Source organism: Diabrotica undecimpunctata, chromosome 3 (genome assembly GCF_040954645.1).
Source record: "Diabrotica undecimpunctata isolate CICGRU chromosome 3, icDiaUnde3, whole genome shotgun sequence".
Taxonomy (NCBI): domain Eukaryota; kingdom Metazoa; phylum Arthropoda; class Insecta; order Coleoptera; family Chrysomelidae; genus Diabrotica; species Diabrotica undecimpunctata.
The window spans coordinates 45,892,520-45,913,924 of NC_092805.1; the positions used below are offsets into that span (position 1 = coordinate 45,892,520).

General features: G+C 33.8%; 2 protein-coding genes across 2 annotated transcripts in view; both read left to right on the forward strand.

Annotated features, from left to right (window-relative positions):
* Positions 1-21,405, forward strand: part of Ac78C (adenylyl cyclase 78C) — a 757,610-nt gene that overhangs the window by 103,839 nt on the left and 632,366 nt on the right. The gene's annotated exons all lie outside the window — the stretch shown is intronic.
* LOC140435766 (uncharacterized) lies at positions 87-6,038 on the forward strand. Its single transcript, XM_072524486.1, has 3 exons — positions 87-380; positions 4,870-5,230; positions 5,299-6,038. Exons 1-3 carry the CDS (start codon positions 87-89, stop codon positions 6,036-6,038), a joined length of 1,395 nt encoding a protein of 464 aa, XP_072380587.1.

Consider the following 21,405-nt stretch of genomic DNA (forward strand, 5'->3'; position numbering starts at 1 on the left):
GAAATACTAATCACTACTTAGTTTAGGTTACAGGTGGTCGAATAAATCACTACTTGATCCGATAAGGAACGGAAAGCGATCAATCAATGCTTGGTCGCCGAAGGGATGGTTTGGTCTTAGACCAATACTCCAAGACCCAGGTTAAAAGCTTTTACCAAATCAGTACTACTCTGATAGAAACTGACTTTCTGTCAATATCTACGGTATTTTATACCTTTGCCAGTGTTCCATCTCCAGCGCGCATCGAATGGTACCACCAGGTCTACTATAACAATTTTTCAACTTCTGGCAATAAAAAATATGGTATTCAATGTGACAAAGACAGAAATCTTCTAGTCTCATCAACCGAAACAGTAGATGTTATTCCACATAACTTCCAGGTAATTTAAAAGATAATAAGCGTTAAACGGCTTTAAAAGGAGCTGAAACACAGAACATTCTGCTAGATACAGAACATATAAGAATAGGCCATACATATTGTGAAGCTCTAATATTGTAAAACAGTTGAGAATAATTTAATGTATGATACAGAAACACCGAAAATCACAAAAAACAGCAGAAAAAGCTCGGAGAGACATATGTTAGAGATATATCTATATATTACATAATGACGGTATTTCGACCTCTTTAGGTCTCCTTAGAACGATATAGTCACTGCTCTGAACCAAAACAAAAATCTTTTTCGTCCTAGACAATAGTTATCAAAATAACTATATGTGGACGTAAATACGCCATCTAAAAACAAAAAGAGAAATCAAACGATTTCTTCTTGGCGCAACCGAATTCAATTTTTTACCACTGTGCTTTCTAAAACTTGCAAAGCAAACAGCTTGATAAATTACTTATCAAGGGAATCTAAAATTGCATTCCACATGCCGTTAGTGATGGTCAAAATTCGTAGTGAATTCAGTTTCTGGTACTCCAAACGAAGTAAAGTAATAAAACATAATGACGGTATTAGATTTTTGTTTCGATACAGGGCAGCGACAAGTCGCTTATACGTATTTCGACCTCTTTAGGTCTTCCCAGAACGGTATAGCCACTGCTCTGAACCAAAACAAAAATCTTTCTTGTCCTAGACAATAGTTATCAAAATAACTATATACGGACGTAACTACACCCTCTAAAAACAAAAAGAGAAATCAAACGATTTCTACCTGGCGAAACCGAATTCAAATTTTTACCATTGTGCTTTCTAAAACTTGCAAAGCAAACAGCTTGATAAATTACTCGGCAAGGGAATCTAAAATTGCATTCCACATGCCGTTCATCCTGGTCAAAATTCGTAGTGAATTCAGTTTCTGGTATTCCAAACGGAGTAAAGTAATAAAACATAATGACGGTATTAGATTTTTGTTTCGATACAGGGCAGCGACAAACCGCTTATATGTTTTTCGACCTCTTTAGGTCTCCTCAGAACGGTATAGCCACTGCTCTGAACCAAAACAAATAACCGTCATTATGTTTTATTACCGTTCTGGGGAGACCTAAAGAGGTCGAAATACGTATAAGCGACTTGTCGCTGCCCTGTATCGAAACAAAAATCTAATACCGTCATTATGTTTTATTACTTTACTCCGTTTGGAGTACCAGAAACTGAATTCACTACGAATTTCGACCATGATGAACGGCATGTGGAATGCAATTTTAGATTCCCTTGCCGAGTAAGTTATCAAGCTGTTTGCTTTGCAAGTTTTAGAAAGCACAATGGTAAAAATTTGAATTCGGTTTCGCCAGGTAGAAATCGTTTGATTTCTCTTTTTGTTTTATCTATATATTAAATAGAGGTATAAACATATTTTAGGGCAGAATGTAAATGATAATACCTTAAATATACAAATGGATACCTAAAATTTATCACGATTAAGTTGAAATTAATTTCTTAATAATAATCAGTCAGTCAGATTGTAAGCCTAGTGTAAAATAAAACATTTTTCAAATGTTATACATATTGAATCCTTTTTGTAATTTAAATTTAATAAATAGCAGAAATTTATTTGGCGAATAATTTTCTAATTTTCTAAATATGGAGATTACGAGAATTCACAGGATATTTCTTGTTTTTATTTTAAAATAAAGTATCTCGGTATTGTTTTGCGCGAATTGATTAATTAAAATTTTTGGATCATGAGATAAAGACCTTTTGTAATGCCATGTATCCAGTCTCCCAGAGGTCTAATGAAAATGTTTCGTTGTGAAATATTTATGGCAATATTATCAGAGAAGGTTTAAGCTGGTTAGTATATATGCATGCAACAATATCTGGACACGCGAAGTTTATAACCGTAATTACGAATATTATATACCTATAGATACTTGAAAATAATTTATGGGTTTATGAAGAGGAGTTTTGCTTCGAACTTGGTTCATTAGCCGCAGGTCGTGACAATATGGATAGTGTTCTTGGCTACATAACTTAAGTTTACTTCTAAGTAAATTTAAGAAATTATATCATGGAACTATGTTACAAATTAATGTTTTTATTAGGAATAAGCCACTATTCTACTTTATAATTTTCCTTTGACGTTTCAATCTTTACTTCGGAAGCTGTTCTCAAAATACAACACATTAATAAATTAAACAAATTTTGTTTTGGTTACTTGATAAAAAAGTCGTCCTGTCTTCATCATTTGCAAATTTGAATTTGCTGAAATTTATGAGCCATCAGACTCGTATCAACTCCTTTTCGAAAATCTAAAAGAGATTATCTTTCTCTTACGTTACAGAATATTATATAAGCACCTACGCATGACATGTCTATTAATCTCCAACATAGCTTATGCAACCATTTCTTACAACACAACCTCTGTCTTATACATAAGCTGGATAGTGTGATGCAGTTCAAGTGTGATACAATTGTCTCGTTCTGCTGACTTATAATAATTTTATCCATTGAATTTCTTGTGTACCATTTTCTATCGACTAAGCCAGATCTTCTCCTTTTTGTGTACTTGAATTTTTTGGTACAGCATTATTAGAATTATTTAACGCCTTATCGTCAGATTCTTCGTCAGTTTGGGAGCTTAGATCAACCGGTCTCTTGTCAAACAAGAAATGATCAAGAACATTTAATAATTCTGCATCACTTAGAGATTTTTTCTATTATTTTTTTTTCATATCAAAGAATAAAGAGGTTGGAATAACCAATAGTAAATTCCAAATGGCTGACGGTACTTTATGCTTTCGGTAACTTCTAAAAGTAGCATTTTTCTCAAAAATCAGTAACTATTTGTCAAAGTAAATAAGTTTGTAAATAAGTTTGTATTGTTCTGAAGCTTGTACTCAAAAATTTCCAATTTATTGGCACACGTGTTACAGATAACAAATCGCAACGCAGCAGACCTAATATGGTCATTATTTTTGCGCAAAAATAGTGTTACCGGTTGATTAAAAGTAACCTGTATTATTCTCTAAATTGTTTTTTTAAGTACACACAGGAAAAAATCAAGTTAAATAAAAGGAAACGATATTATATAGTTTTGTAAGCTTTTCGCTAAATAATTGCAGCCATATCGCCATTATTAGCCAAATACGTATAAGCGGCTGGCAGATGCCCTGCATTGAAATAAATCTAATACCCCTTTTCTATTTTAGTTCTTTACTCGGTTTCGAGTACTAGAAACTAAATTCACTAAGAATTTTTGCCATGATGAACGGCATGTGGAATGCAAATTATTGATTTCCTTGTCGGCTACTTTATCAATCTGTCTGCTTTGCACGTTGTAGAAAGCACAGTGGCAAAAATTTGAATCTGGTTTCGCCAAGTAGAAAATCTAAGGACTTCTAGTGTTGTAAAAAAAAGATTAATAAAAAGGCGGAATAGTGAAATTCAGATTTATTTCGACAAAAATAAGTGAAGATAAACAAATACCAAGTATCCAGAAACGTAGTAGAAAAACTAATAAGAATAATTAAACAAAATTGAGTGAATCAATAAAACAATATTACAGGGACAACAAAAGTTTATGGAAGAAAGTTAGAAGTCTAAAAGTAAAGAAAATAAGATCACTCAAATGCATATGTTACGGTAAATATGATTAAATGGGAATTATTAATAATTACCGGTTACTATTAATACAATCCGAATAGATAGGTAAAAGTAATAAATATACCAGAAATAATCACATTGACCGGTTATTATTAATAAATTCCGTATTCAAACGTGATAAATGTTGAATACCAAAAAGTTCTTAGAAGCTTGCGGGGTGGAGGGAAGTAAGTGTATTGGTCACTGCGACATACCAGTGTTAAAATAAAGCGCGCTTATTACCACAGTGATAGTAAATCTCTAGTCGGGAGCGGTAATGTGTCGTAAAACATTTTGGTGTAGTTGAACAAGCGGTGTGAAGTTTAGAGTGTTCTGTGCACACCTACTACTTTATTTAACAATGAGTGATTTTGAGTCCATGAAAGCACGATTTAGCGATCAAATTGATACGCTTAAATCTGGAAAAGGAAACAATTATCAGTTATTTATCAAATATGAGTATTATGCATTTTTAATGAAAGTTAAAACAACCAAAGACAAACAACGACAAAGATCCTATTGTTTATTATGTATTTATGGAGTAAACTTTCGATATCATTCACGAGACTTATATTTCAATTGAACATGGGGGCCGCAACAGAATGATGAAAGAACTTAAGACGAAATATAAGAACATCACTGTGGAGTTTGTCAAGGTTTACTTAAATCTTTGTGTACCGTGTCAAAAGAAAATGAGTGTTCCAAAAAAGGACTCGTTGTGAAGCCAATTTTAAGTAGTGCATTTAGTTCGAGATGTCAAGTCGATCTTATTGACATGCAGTTACAAGCGGATGGTGACTATAAATTTATTATGGTAAGACCATCTTACCAAATTTGTCCAGCTCAGAGCATTAAAAACCAAGCGTACCGAAGAAGTTGCGTACCATTTATTGGAAGTGTTTACCATATTTGGAGCTCCACACATTTTACACAGTGATAACGGTCGAGAATTAGCAAAAAAGATTATTGAAGAAGTCTGCAGTATGTGGGACGAACTGAAAATTGTCCACGGAAAACCCAGACACAGTCAGTCGCAAGGTTCGGTAGAGAGAGCGAACCAAGATATTGAAAAAATGTTGGCCACATGGCTGGAGACAAACAAAATGAGTCAGTGGTCGAAAGGCATAAAGTTCATCCAATTTATGAAAAACAGAGCTTACGATTCCGGTATTAGCTGTAGTCCATACGAAGCACTATTCGGTTGTAAGGCTAAAGTAGGATTAAAAACATCCTTACTTGCTGGTACTTTAACTGAAATTGAAGCGAAGAAGATTTAGAAGCAATATTAGTAGATGAGTCCGATGATGCTGATGATGGAGCAAAGCACCGTGGTATTTTGGATGTTAACAGTACAACCGAGGATTCACAATTAGCGAATGTTAAATATCCCGGTAACGCTAACTGCCCAATAGAATATAATGCATGTGCAATAGTTGCTGTCAATGGAAAAGACAATGACAATGGAAAAGACAAGACAAGTGGAGTTGAAGAAAATGAGGGACACGAAGAAGATGGCACTGAAGTTGAGAAAACTTCAAAGAAAATTCAAGAGATTCGAGATCTTGCTAAACAGTCACTTATAAAACAAGCTGACAGAATGTTAAAGCATTCTAATGATAGATTCCCTGTTGCAAATGTAGGTAAAAGTGTTAGAGTGCAAATTCCAGAAGTTGATAAAGTTAAGGCCGATAGTCGAAATATTATTGTCATTATTATTTCTGTTGAAGATGAAAGGCTGTATAAGCTAGGCACCAAGCATGGTATTTTAAACCAAGTTTATGCAAGAAACGAATTTACCACCTGCAAGGAAACACTTATTTCAGTCAATGATGTGCCTGGTACTGAAATAAGTTTCAGGAAATACGCCCGTAAAGATTCGAATTTAGGTGGTCAAGGATTCCGTCACTGCAATTGTAGTGGCCAATGCAACTCAAATCGTTGCAGGTATAAAAAAGCAAGTGTTCTGTGTAATTCTAAGTGCCACGAGAACCTGTCCTGCAAAAACAAGTAATTATAGTCTGGTAACTTACAGCTAATGCTGTATGTACTTATAGCTTACTATGTACTTACAGCTAATCCTGTAATAGTACGAGTTTGTTTTTACCTATTGCATGTCTAGTTAGGTGTTTTTATTGATAAATGTTGTTTAAGTGTTTTAACTTTGTTACCCAATACAAATCCATGTTTACTTGTTTGTTACCAAATACAAGTCTAGTTAGGTTTGTTTGATTGATAAATTATATTTAGGTGTTTAACTTTATTACCAAATTCGAGTCTGTTTTTACTTATTACATGTCTAGTTAGGTTTTTTGATTAATAAGTTCTGTTTAAGTGTTTAACTTTATTACCAAGTTTCATAAATAAACAGTAGCGAAGCTTAAAATGCGTTTTTATTACATTTACCAGAGCTGTTAGGATAGTATTCATAATAACCGGTTAATCTAATTATAAAGGCATTATTATTCACACTGACCAACTGTTAAGGTTATTATTAATATTTACCGGTTATTATTAATACAGACCGGACTTATCACAATGACCGTAACACATACACTCAATTAGCTAATCCATAAAACTTATAGTTTTATTTACAATTTTTTAGTTTGTCATGAAAGCAAATTTTTTATTAATAAAAAATTATTTATTTTTACTTTGAATAATTTTAATAAAAAGTACCTGGTATCAATGGCTGATGTATTTCCTTTAAGAAAGTTTTTCGGATGGACATTGAATCAAAACACTGCAAACAACACACAACTGTGTCCCACACGAGCTGGAATTGGTCTGGAGTGACCATGAACAATCAGACAATTGGAACGTGGAAATGAATAATTTTTGGGAATCTGGACACTGATTCGGGCTCCGGATTATCCTGGATGTCAACAAACTGCAACCTTCAAAACTCGACCACTCAATTTCTTCTTTAAACCATGTGGACCTCTCAAATGGTTGGAAACGCCGTCTTACAAATCTCTTAGATAAAGCACAGCACAAACAATCCGTTATTAACTCAACAAAAACTGCCAAATAACATTTGGAGCAAAAATTTACCTCTCAACTTAAAAAAATTGCCGGTCTTGAAGACTAGCACCGAAAGCTATCTCTTCCAAATCTAAATCTCCACTTATGACAGTTTTTCCACTAACTGATCACTAAACTTTACCTTACATTAGTGAATTCCCGATAACAAAAAACCGAATAACGAAAAACTATTACGAATTTAAAAAAGAAAAATTCGGACTAAACAATGACCTCACCCCTATAGTGGTCTATTGCAGTGTGACATCATTCGCCCAACCCGGTATAAACAAAGCATAAACAGAGATATTCCTGTTTATTTGACGTGCAAAATATCCTAAAGCGGCATCACGATCAAAATAAATACTCATCTGTGTCATGTAAACAAACTTCAAATGTTTATATTATCAATCTCAGCGACGCAAAAAGATTGAGAATATTTTTCGGTGTATTAACATAAATACGAAAATCGAAATGCTACAGTACCAGAGGTGCAGAGAGAATATTAACAGGAATAATAAGAGTAGATAAAATTAAGAGTAATAAGTAAAAATTATTGAGAGAAATATGGAGAACAAATAAGATGCTAAAAGAACAGAAAAACATCTTACTGTAGTAATAGTGTAATAAATAATAATTTGCGGAGTAGATGATACAACGCCGCTTAAACTGAGGGAACAAGGAATGCGCATAAACCACCTGACTAAGCAAGAAAAAATGCGCACCTGGGTGAGTAAACCTCTGCATGAGTGACATGAGACTCAATGAGATCAGCCAAGAATATGTCGACAATACAGCGTCGAACTACTGGTTGACATCAGGAAATATGTTTCCTGAGACCGAGGGTTTCCTACTTGCCATTCAGGATCAAGTTATTACAACTAAAAATTACCTGAAATATATCGTTAAAGATCCTTAATTCCAAAATGACAAATCCGAATATGAATTCCAAGCCCAAGAAACCATCCAATATCTTACCGGTGGCTGCCAGGCATTAGTCGGTACTAATTATAAAGAACACCTTGACTCATAAGGAAGATTATTCAGCCAGAAGTCTTCTCCAAACCGACTATCTTCCTTATTATCAATAAGTTCCTGACATAATGCTTAAAAATAACAACTACAAGCTAAACTGGGACCACACTGTGCTTATAGACCAACCAGTGGCATATAATAGACCGAATCTTATACTAGGTAATAAACTTACTAGGCAAACAACACGTATTTTTGTAGCGATACCCAACACCAATAATTTACGTGTTAAATACAACGAAAAGATCGCCACCTACAGAGATCTACAAATACAAATCAGGAGACAATAGAGAATGGAAAATACCCAGACAGTACCTATTATTCTATCTACTACTGGTTTTATTCTTAAAAACCTCCTAGAGAACATAAAACAGCTATGTCTAATAAGCATCTCTATAAGGCCATACACAAAGCTGTACTCCTCGCGACGTCCAAGATGTGTATAAACATTTTTGGCAGATACTCCAGCATACCAAGTCACCTAGGGCTCGATAACACGGAAAGAGTCCCACCAGAGCTCAATCCTTTTGATACCGTAGGTATCTGGGTTGAGTGAATTTTCTTCTTAGAGGGAATGTGAGTCATTAAGATTTTTTCAAAAACTTGCCATTTTATATTTGCTTAAAATTAAGACTTCAAATATAGTTTATTTTTTGTGTAAATTTCAATAGTATAACGAGTCAAAATTGGAAATTGGAATATCTTAACTGAGATGAACTATCATGGGTTAAATATAAAAATTCATAAAAATTATAAAATGAACATTTTTACTTTTTTCTTGTGCATTTACTCATTTCCTTAGCCCAGTCGAAAAATATTAATTAAAAAAGTTTTACTAGTAGTACTAGAACCAAATTTACCCGGTTATCAACGAGTTATAGGTCATGGTCATTTTTTGGGGGGTTCTCCGCTCACCTAAAAGTTAATAAAAATGACTTTAATCTGTTTTAAATGTTTGTATTTTAAAAAGTTTTAAATCAAAATTGTTTAAAATCTCATTCGAGCCCGTGGAAACATCCATATTAATTTCTTAACTTCTTAAATAACTTAATTAAGCTTCTAACCATTTACCTAAAGTTAATTTTTTAATATTAAAATCCATTTACATATTTATTGCAATCTTTAATGTTAATCCATTAATTAAAAACAAATTTCCATGAACGTAAAAGTTCTGATATCGCCCTTTTGTTCTTTCAGTGGCAAAACTCCCTTTAAGCATATTATGTTGCCCCTTTTGATAACATAAAAGCTTTTAGAAATAATCAGACATCCATTTACCTTGATGTGACATTTTGACGATCGTCTAATGAATACAAAAAAATGTGCAAACCTTTCTAAAATTATAAGCTAAAGGTGACGACGAAAACCAAGTATCATTTTCAATAATTTACCCTTTTTTATTTACGCTTCAGTACTCGACAGTTTACTGTTAATTTTGCATTATTGGCATAGCTATGTAATGAAAAAGAATATTGCGAAATTGGAAGGTTCTGGGAATGGGAAATGTCTATTTACATCGCATTGTAATAGTTATAAGTTGTCAAAAATAAAAAAATATTAATCAATAAATATTACTAAAGCATATTTAAATTAATATTGAAATATTGTGCAATAAGTTCGATAAAAAAAAATATCCAATTTTTGTGGCTCAAATCTGTTCGTTAAAATTGAAATGGCGGAAGTTACTTTTACTTTGTTTTGGGATAGATCAAAATTAGTGCCCTTTTTTTTGTAGGGTCATGTCTTGAACAATGAACTATCCAAAATTTAAAATTGTGTAGATCAGTCCCCTTTTAACCTAGAAATACGAAATTGTGCGAGTATCAGAAACACATATTTGTAATATATTACACATAATGTGATTATAAATAAAGATTAATATTTTTGAGTTAATATGGTTTTCTTCTTTTAAGCGTCTTTGGTTTATTGTGTCCCATAGGTGGTACACAATGAACTAGTGCTGCGTACAAATTGAACCGAACTACTTTATTTTAAACATAGCTAATAAAAATTAGGTTTACAGAAACTATAGTAAGATTTTAAATTTTTATTGTTTGAAAGCACAAGATTAGTTAAAAAAACAATAAAACTGAAGATAGGTATAATTCCTATCTGACATTATTTAATAAAGAAAGACACTGTAAACGCAAAATAGCATTGTTGTCGTTTTGTGCTGCCACATAGTTTTGGTCTCGTCAAAATATATTTCACATCTTTCTTGTTGACTGAATCTATATCAGGAACATTGCACAACAAACTGCTCACTATATTTATCCTTAAGTCTTAGAAATGATATGCAATATTCCCCATCTTGTTCTATCAGTAATATTTTCCCCACAAAATATACCACGGACTTTGGTGAATAAAATTTTACGAGGATATAATCTTCTACATTAGGGTTAAAACCTTGGGTACTAAACAAATTTGGATTTAAAATAGGAACATCTTGTTCATACTCTCCACTATCACTGTCACTCTCAAGGGAAATATCTATTTCATCCTCCTCTGAACCTGTATTATCGTCATTAACAAATTGGACTCTCTTCTTAGCTTGTCTGTTTTCATTTATTAGTTTCTTTCTTTTAGCTTGCAATCTTTCTTCTTCAATAATCTTTGTTTCAGATGTATCTGTGGCAATAATACTTTTTTTACTTTTTTGTTCTTTCTATTATTTTGACGAGGTTGGGCTTTCAATGCAGGCATAAATTGTTGTGGTAAAACAAATGTTGGTCATGCTTGACTTTCTGTATGTTCGGGGTTTTCTGATTGAATGTTATTAGCTGCAGAACTGTCATTTTCTTTTGGCACAGTGATTTTATCGTTATGTTCACCACCTTGAAGGTCTCTTGTATTATTAGAACTTTTATCATTTGGACATGGTCTGTTTGTTACTTCACTTGACAAAAAGTCCTCGTCTGTAAAGATATCCCGATCAAAGGAATACCGCATTTTTTAAAAGCATAGGCTATATTTGTAGGAGTCATTGACAGCTGTGTGCTATTCCAATACATTCAGCTAAGTCATAAATAGATATCGACCTACCAGGATTTCTTAGAAGCCACGACTCTATAGCCCTGTTATAACACGTCTGGAATGGCGCGTATAAACCAACGTCAAGTGGCTGTAATTTAGCTGATATGTGGGGATACAAAGTTACAATATTAACCCCTGCATCTTTTGCCAAATCTAAGGCTTTGATAGATAAATAAGATTCATGATTATTGAATATTAAAATTGATGGGTTATCAGAAGAGCTTCTCTTAACATGAAATCCTTATAATTTTTCCGAGGAAAAATTATTGCTTGAGGTAAAGCAACCGGCACATATAAAACAGCACGTTGTTACTAGCGTTCTCACCGCTGGTGACTTTACTTAAACCTTTTTCCCTTTTGGTGCCAATATTTTCTGCGTTTTTTGCACCGTTGTGGTTGCAGTTTCATCCAAGTTGTAAATTCTTGTGCCTTCAAAAAAAGCGGCATTCAGCCAGGAATTTTGATTGTATTCTTTTGAGCCATTTGATATGCAACCTTTCTACATTCAATAAAAGTCAATCCATAAAACATAAGTGCACAAATCTTTAAGTAGATCTTAAGAGCATCTTCTTGTTCACTTGTGAAAATCATGTTCGTCTCATAGTTAGGGACAAAGCTTATGTTTTCGTTTGGAGCAGATTTTCTTTTTTCAACGTATCGCCTTAATGTAGGATACGCTAAATTACTTTATACTGCAGCTTTCAGAATACTGACACCTCTGGTTACTAAGTTTAATGCTGCCTTCATTTGATCAACAGGTTATCTAGTTATCTATAGGTTCTAGGTTATCTAGTACATTCGTACAGTGGTGCCAGCGTTTTTCTAAAATGCGTATTACTAACGAAAGGTTGGTTGGTTCATTGTGTACGTGTGGTTCATTGTTGAACACGTAACCCTGCGCCATAATTTAAAATGCCTTTGAAATCATCAAATAATGCAGGTTTATGATTTTAAAGAAAATGGTTAAGCATGGTTTGTATTTTATTTTAAAGTAACATAATAATCGGCGTTAAGTTGTTTTGTATTGAAATAATAAATAATTTAGGACTACAACCTTTTTTGTTCTTTGGTAATATATTAATAAAAAAACAGGACAACCGCCTTCTTGGTATGATTGTATTAGGAACAGAACCTTATGATCAGAACTTAACACTATAAAAATAATATAAAACTTAAATTAAAAAGCAGTTAATCATCTTCGGAACGTGAAGAATTATTCGTTAACGACATCTTTATTTTTTGTTGTTTTTAAAGATTTATAGAAGGAATGGTAAATAGGAGGTACCCATTCTAACAATTCCATTTGGTGACTATATTTTAAACTATCAATTGGAATTAATTTTTCATTATTTATTTGGTCCAATATCTTTGGTAGGAGGCCATCGAGAGAACTTCTTATTTTCCTTTTAAAATTGGCAGTATTAAAATTTTCCTGAGAAAATGTTGTTTTATAAAACATAATGCCAGGGTGATCTCTTTCGACATTCAAGTGCACAGTTTTAGAGAATAGAAAGGGTTCATTGTCTGTGTTCCGTTTTCTATTAATAAACGAACTTGTCGATTCTTTGCCCATTTTTTCAAAGTTGAAAAAGTCACTTGTTTTCAGTTCATAAACAATAAACGGTTTTCAAGAACTGCAGGTCCTTATAAACTGGGCCCATTTATGTGGTACTAAAATACTCATAGTAGGCAGTCTTTTCTTCTTCCTCTAAATCAGTGCATGTATTGTGTCTGCTCTGTTGTGTGTGTGCCCATTGAGTAAATATTTATGATGAATTATAACTACTAAGGTGTTATGGACAGCCCACATATAGGTACATACAAAATAAAAAAAATTTCGGTTTTGGCCAGAGCAGTTGTCTGACCAAAATATTACCTCTTCTATTGTAGAAGGTAAATTTTTTAACCACATTATTACAGCAGAAGCTATCTCGTTGCTACCTCTTTTTGCAATAGACTCGTCCCACATGAAGCATGAATCTTCGGCAGTACTATCATTATAGACGTTAAAATGAAATGTCCATAACCGCTTTAAATAGAATGATTTTTCATTACTTAACATAGGTGTGGGAAGGCATTTTTGCAAATCCATCATTGCTACGACTTCTTTTAAATTCTGCTTGCATCTTATCTAATCCTGTCTTTTTAAATTGTATCTGTTTTCTGCGTCATTGAAATGATCTGACTTTTTCTTTAAAATACCTTCAACTCGATTAGGATCTGCCTCTTTTCGCTTATTTTCAAAACTGTCACAGCTATCACATGTATCAGTGTTGGGGGCTTAAAATGTAGGTTGAACTAGGTAGAAAAAATTTCCCGGTACATACTTCTCTTTACGGCAAGTTCTTTTGCATAATCCATCTCATTAGTCCACTCTAAATATAATTTGTACATTATTGTTACGTTTAGTTCTGGATTTAAATATTCTTTTCCAGACACATTGCGACAATAATGACTTTAGATTTTTGGGAAACAATTTATGTGTTCCATAACCAATTGTTTTGCCTCTTTTTTGGAATTTTTTGGTTAGGTACATGGTGACTGATTGAAAAAATGACTTGCACACATTTGTTTTAGATCCGTTTAAGAAGAGAGTGTAAGTGTAAGAATGCATCTTCGGTCCCGATTGACATTTCTTGAACGTCTTCTGCTAGCAGTACTCACATCAACAGCTTGTACAATTAATTGTCTTCTATGGTCTCAGTCAGTATGGATTTTCCAGAAACTATTAAATATTTGCGTTCTAACAGTATCCTGTATATTAGTAGTACATTATTTAATCCTACATAATCTATTGCACGAGGGACCTACTTCTTTAGCTTTTTCAATTTATTTTTAAAACCTACATATTCCTCTCCGAATCGTCTCTTTTCCTTTGTTACTTTACGTTTCCAAGTTAAAGGCTTTTGCTTTTTTTCTTCTAGTTTTCTTTACAACGTTTTCTGTTTTATCTCCCTCGTTTGGATCATTGTAACCATGTTCTTGAACATAGGTAATGGTTGTATTTTCTTCACAATCATCACTGATACTGTTATCATCTGGTTTATATGTTATGTTATCCACAGAGTTGTCAGAATATCTACTACAAGAAAGTTCATCAAATATGTTTTCACTCTCAATTGCTTTATCCACGGAAAAATTTTCATTGGCAACGTCAGAATATCTACTACAAGAAGGTTTAGCAAATATGTTTTTCCTCTCAGTTTCTTTATTCATGGAGAAATTTTCATTGACAATATCATTAAACATACCAGGCTTTAACTGACAGCAGGATTTATGGTTATCATTAACAGAAACATGATTAGATGAATCAGATTCAGGCACATAAGTAGAGTCAACATTAGGAATGTATAACAAATAACAATTCTTCAATTATTGCGATACTCCTTAAATAGTTCTATTAAAAATTAAGTTCTTGTTATTAAGCATGAAAAAGTAGGTTAAACTCTGCAAGATATTACACTTTACAACAATTGTGTATCTACTTTGAGTAAGTAATGCGTAGAAAGGATAAGTACAATTTTTTTTAGATTTTCACAGTACACAGAAAAAAGTTCACTTACCTTCATTGTTTTCTTGTAAACACAGTTTTACAATCAGCAGTGCTCTTGATTCAGACATTTCTGGTTGTTCTTTATTATCATATTAATCTCGATAAAGTAAAAAGTTACTTTTATCCATAAACCATGCAAAAACATTAGCTTATAACCTCAATTTTTACACAGCTGACAGGAGAATGTCCATTAATATTGGACTACCGTCTTTTTAAGAAGCAGTGTGCCATGCGAAAAATACACCACATAGGGCTTTTTGCGACAAATATCATAGTGGACCTCCCACTTGCAATTTTAGTAATACTACCTGGACAACCCATTAAGCATAATTCGAAAGATAATACTTTCTAATATTATATTATTTATCTATGGATAATACCTTTAACTGTACTATTGGCTGCATACCTCCATTTACTGTGAAAATGGAGTTCCGTCCTTTAAATTCTAACAAACAGAAATAAAGATAGAGAAATAAATTAGAACCCTTAATAAATAAAGAACTAAATTATATATGATCTTTGTTTTTTCCCTTCTTTTATTATACATAGTCACTCTCTCAATTTATTATTAACTAGATTGGTACAACTTCTGCTATCACTTCTACGGCAATTGTTGAGGTTGTTCTATATTTGCTTACCACTCTTAGTAGTAGTTTTCCACTACTTAGAGTGTATTTAGTTTATTTATTTCCATGTACTTTATTTCTGTAGTTCTTTTTTCCAGACTGGCATCACATAACATTTTAGAGTGTATATACTATTTTTAAATACACATTGCGTCTGTATAAACTAGGCCTCTATATATTTGGCATTATCCTTGCTTAAGCGATGATTTTTCATGAGCATTAAAACATTTTTTACAAGATCAGATCTTATTCTGAAGCTTAGTTTTTGCTGTCTTACTGTATGGCTGTGAAAGTTGGAAAATGGACTCTAAAATAGAAAAAAGAATAGATGCCTTTGAGATGTATATATACAGGGTTACACAATTGAATTATTACCTATTCAAACGACCATAATTTTTTTGTGTGAAATTATTTTTTATTGATTCACAGGACAAAAATGTGTGAAAATAATCAAAATTTCAGAATCCACTCACTTTAGCTCGATTTGGCCACCTTTTGCCTGGACTATGGCCTTCAAACGATCAAAAAACGAGTTGCATGCTGCACGAATGTGATCTTCCGGTATTTTGGCCCATTCACGTATAATTGCTTTCTTCAGCGCATCCATACTGGCATATTTTTTAGTCCTCACTTTGCTCTCCAAAATGGATCAGATGGAATAGTCCATCGAATTTGCGTCTGGCGAATTCAAAAGCCATTGTGTGGACGAAATGAAGTGTGGAATATGGTTTTTTATTCTTGGTTCACACTAGCTTTATGAGACAGTGCCGAGTCTTGTTGGAACGTCCATGGTCTACAACCGAAATGTTTGCGTGCCCACGGCTCTAAAGCAGCTTCTAAAACATTTTCCCGATAATAACTTGCATTGACTTTAACACCAGATTCAATAAAAACGATCGGAGAGCGTCCATCGGCGGTTACAGCTGCCCATACCATTACTTGAGATGGGAAATTACTTCGGGTGGCTGTTCGTAAGCTCAAAATTTCGTAGGTGCGTTCGGTCAAGTAAACACGATCATTTTGAGAGTTTATAAACTGCTTAATAGGGAAATTTTTCTCATCAGAGAACACTATGTTCGGAAATTCGTCACGTTCGCGCAGGCGTAACAACTCCTTTGCTCTTTCTGGCCAAACTTTTTTTTACTTTGGTGTAATATTGTGTCTTTTTGGAACTTGTAAGGCTTGACCCTGAGCTCCTTTTTTAATATTCGTTGCATGCGTCTCTGGGATATTTTCAGTTCTTTGGCCATTTGATTACCACTACGACGTGGATTTCGCTTAAGTCGAGCCTTCACTTTCCGAACCATTTCAGGTGATGTTGCTGTTTCTTTTTTGTCCACAATCATAGCGTTTGGCAATGCTACCAGTATCATTATAACGAGTTATGGTGCGATACACAAACATATTATTCACTTTGAGGTGTTTGAGCTGACGAACAATAGCTGGTTGTGATTTTCCAGCCAAATATAACGCAATCACACTATTACGTTTAAATTGCATTGCGAATAACTTTTATTGTATGTATAAAACTTAAATGCAAATGCTTTTGCCGGCTTATAAACATATTGAGGTGTTATCACGCCAACTTTGACGTAGCTGTCATTATCAATTTGCCAGGTATATCGGTGTAAAGTTGGTAATAGTTCAATTGCGTAACCCTGTAAAGACGAATGTTGAGAATTCCATGGTTACAAAGAGTAACTAATGTTGAGGTACTTCGTTGTATGTGTAAACAAAAAGAAATACTAAGAATAATTAAAGAGATGAAAATGCAATACTTGGGTCATGTGTTGAGAGGCGAGAGATACGAATTACTTCAAGTTACACTGGAAGGAAAAGTACAGAGCAAAAGATCAGTAGGAAGACGCTAGAACTCGTGGCTGAAAGACCTGAGGAGATGGTTCGACCGCTCATCCGCAGAAATCTTTCGCACAGCAGTTTCCAAAACTACAATTGCCATTTGGATCGCCAACCTTCGAAAGGAGATGGCGCCATGAGAAGAATATGATTTTTAAAATTAAATCGGTCATCAAGTTGAACCCCCAGAAGAGAATAATTATTCTGAAAATAATTTCCGAGACAATATCGAAACATTAAATATAAAATATATTTTATTTTAATTGTGGTTTATTATTATGAAATATATTAGATAAATTAATTAAATATTGAAATAGCTGAAAAATTTTTTAGAGAGAGTTTCAAGTTAACGATTTAGAATATATGTCAGAAATACTTTTTGCACTAACTGGTGTGTATAAAGTCAAAATCAATTATTTTATCTTATCTCTCTTGTTTTGTTGTTTGCTATTATCTTCTGACAACTAATTTTGTAATAACACTATACAAACTTTAGGGCTAAGCCGCTGCAACACAATAATTATAGTGTTTTATATAAAATACGAAAATATTATTTCAATATATTTTTTATTTAAAACAGGAGAAAACTAATTAAAAATAAAGCGGAAATAATTTACTGCAACTCCAAATATATTAATTAAATTTTATAATAATAGTATTTATTGTAAAACACATATAACACAAGAATCTCCATGTAAATATTAAAACAAACGTATCGATGACTAACCTAAAAATGATGACCAAAATTGTGAATGATTTAATTATGCAATGACTTATTATTCTTTGTAATGTTTTAGTCCTGTCTTCAGAGATTTAACTTCTAACAATCATATGAACAATCTGAATTTTGTAGAAAATGTCAATTTTAGGACCCCAAATAATATGCAGTGAAGTTTACTACTTTTACCTTTCGACTTTCCCTTAATCGTATTGGGAAAACGGAAAAATTCGATTTACCAAGAATATGTACGGCATAGAAAAAAATATTTCAAATAAAAAATGTAGCTGAGATAATTTAATACAAAAATAGTTATTAACACCTTTTGTGTAGACTGAACCGTTCTCAAAGCGACCGGCGATCTGGAATGTCAGTTACGCACGCGAAATCAATTTTAAATTAAAATTTTTATCACTTCGACGGTAAAAAATTTGATATCATTTTAGTGGTCTTATCGATAAAAATCAAAATACGTTTTACCGGTAAAAAGTGCAGCTTTTGTATACAATTTTTGTAACTTGCCGTAAATGAAGTCCGTTTCAATAAATCTGTTCAATAAATCAACGTTCCGAGATTTTTGGTACTTTTTAACATTTTTCATAGGATTAATAAAATGTCCATTCCTATTCGAAAAGCCAACGAGTCAACATCTCGGCTTCTTCTAATAGTATTTCTAATAAAAAACTTGTCAGTTAATTGTGATTTGTTATCCAGTAATTAATGAAAGTGAATAGTTTTTTGTGAAACAACTTGGTATGTACTTTTGTAGAAAACATTATAATTGATACCAACACACTAATAGGCCAGGCATTGCGCCTAATTTTCATTAAATATTTTGGCATCCGGAATGTTTAAAAATGCTTCTTCAACCCACCGCTCCAAGCTACGCAGCTGTTACCACATTAAATACAACAAAACCTACACCGGTTACCACATCATATCCTAGCAGAAAGCAAGCGATAGTATTAAATGCTCTTCTGGATACAGCTCTCTTCGATTACATTAAGGCGATCGGTGAAATCGTAACACCAAAGCGTATTTCCCACGCTTCCCACATATCCAATCAACGCATTTGCATCTTTCTTGCTTCTATTTCTGACGTCAATATTCTTCTCAAAAACAATTCCACCGTTTCCGTTAAAAATGAAATCGTCCACATCCGCAGACTCATTTCCCCAACAAAAAGATTGTTAATATCTAATGTATGCCCATCGATTCCAAATCAACTTATCGAGCAGGCATTAAAAAACAAACTTGGTCTGCAACTAGTCTCACCTGTATCTTAGATTCGTACTGGCTCACCCAAAGAAGATTATTCCCATATATTAAGTTTTCGACGGTCTATCTACGTAATACCAGTTAAAGAAAATTTCGAAATACTCCTCCTTTCGAAACCTCCGTATTAATACATTTTGAAAACACTTCCTTCCGAATCTTCATTACATCAGACAAACTAGAATGTTTTCTTTGCCAAAAAGCCGGACAAACGGTGAAACCTGCCAAAACCCACCGGATGCCACTACCCACCGCCGTTTGGTCCACGTACCTAATGAATCCACCAACAATAGCCCCACCGTACTTTCCAGCACCTCTCACACTTCTGCCCCAAATTCTCTCTCCGACAATTTATCTAACATCACACCCCTACCTTTAGATCAACCTCAACCTACACCTCCTACTATCGCCCTCCTCAAAAGAGCCCATTCAACTAACTCAAGCCTCGATTCTCCCCCTGTAATTGCCATTTGAGATCCCACCACTCACAGTCCAATCGATCCACATTCCATCCATGACAACTCCTTTCGTACCCCCAAATCCGCCGCTAAAAAAATCGAAAACCAAAGATACAAAACCATCAGCCACTATCAGCCCAGCCCGTCTGCCCGCTCAATCATAGAAAATCTTATAGCAGCAAACCCATCATCCTTTTTAATAAACTCGCTACAACTAATTGCTTTCTTGGAAAATTCTTTCGGCTACCATGACCCTTTAGCCGAAGCATACCAATTTACTACGAACATTAACGCCCTTTTTGATGACCACAAACAAATCTACCATAATATCTCTGATAGATCACTTAAAAATCGTATATCGTATATGAATCTAAATGTTATTGACACTGTTAGTCTTGCATCTGTTAGCTTTAACGTCAGTGACCCCTCCTTAGACAAAACCAACCTGCCTTAATTTATAACTTTCATATTCACTATAATTCAATGGAATTGCGACGGATATCCGCGCTTAGAACGTCTGCAGCTACTGATATCTCTCCACCACCCCACCTTCATTTGCTTACAGGAAACTAACTTCACGTCAACTAATCTCCATACACTCAAAGATTTTGAAGGGTATCATTACATCAGATCTTTCTGCTCCAGAGCTAGTGGAGGAGCATCTATATTTGCTTCTAAAGACTATTACTCCACTCTTCCTCCTCTGAATACCAATCTCGAAGCTGTCGCCATCACTACTTACTGCCCTAACAAACTTACCATATGCTCTATATACGTCCCTCCTGACTACATTCTAAAGGAAGAAGAACTCCTTGATTTAGTATACCAACTCCCTCAACCCTATATAATTGTAGGAGACTTCAACGCCCACAACACTATGTGGGGCTCCTCGCGTACATTTGGACGTGGTAAAGTTGTTGAAAAATATTCATCAAAAACATCAATAATTTATTTACTAATCACCCTCTTGTAGAAGAAATCCATGACACTTACCAAAATCTTATCATCCACGACATCCATATCACTATTATATGGATTCCCTTCCACATCGGGATTACGGGTAATGACAACGCCGATCGCTTTTCTAAAGAAGCTGCTGTATCCAATTGTACACTACGTAATATACAAATCGCCAGTGACCTAAAAACTAGTATAAAGAAACTCGTACGAAATTACTGGCAGAATCATTGGAACCAATCCACTACATTTTTACACCAAATAGATCATAAGATTGAGCGGTTCGTTATCCCTGATATAACTAGAAATGAGTTGGTTGTTGCTAGAAGATTGCGTATCGGTCACACCAGATTTACACATGGTCACCTAATGAATTCTACACCTAAGCCAATCTGTCACTATTGCCAATCTCCATTAAGCGTTCTACTATCAGAGTCTAGTCTTCCAAACCTAAAATATGATTTTTAGTTTTTGCAACAAATATGCATATTTCAAATGCCTCACATTTTCGTTTCTTGTTTCCAAAACCTAATACCGAAATTTCATGCTATAGATTTTAAAGGTTAGGCTCTAGCAATAGAAATTTCATTCTGATCACTCAAAGTAATAAATTTGATTGATCTCATGAAAAACTTAAAAAATTGCAAAAATCGCGCAGCGTTTATTTATTTAACACCTTTTTAAAAACTACACTTTATTTGCAGCAAAACCCAAAAAACGAATACAAATGAAGGGACAGGGGAAAAAACGATGAGAGTCAATCTGAGTAGAAACAGAGGAAACTCAAATTGAAAGTTTGAAACGTAACCATTTATAACATGGGCTAAAAGAAAAGACAAAATACTATATAA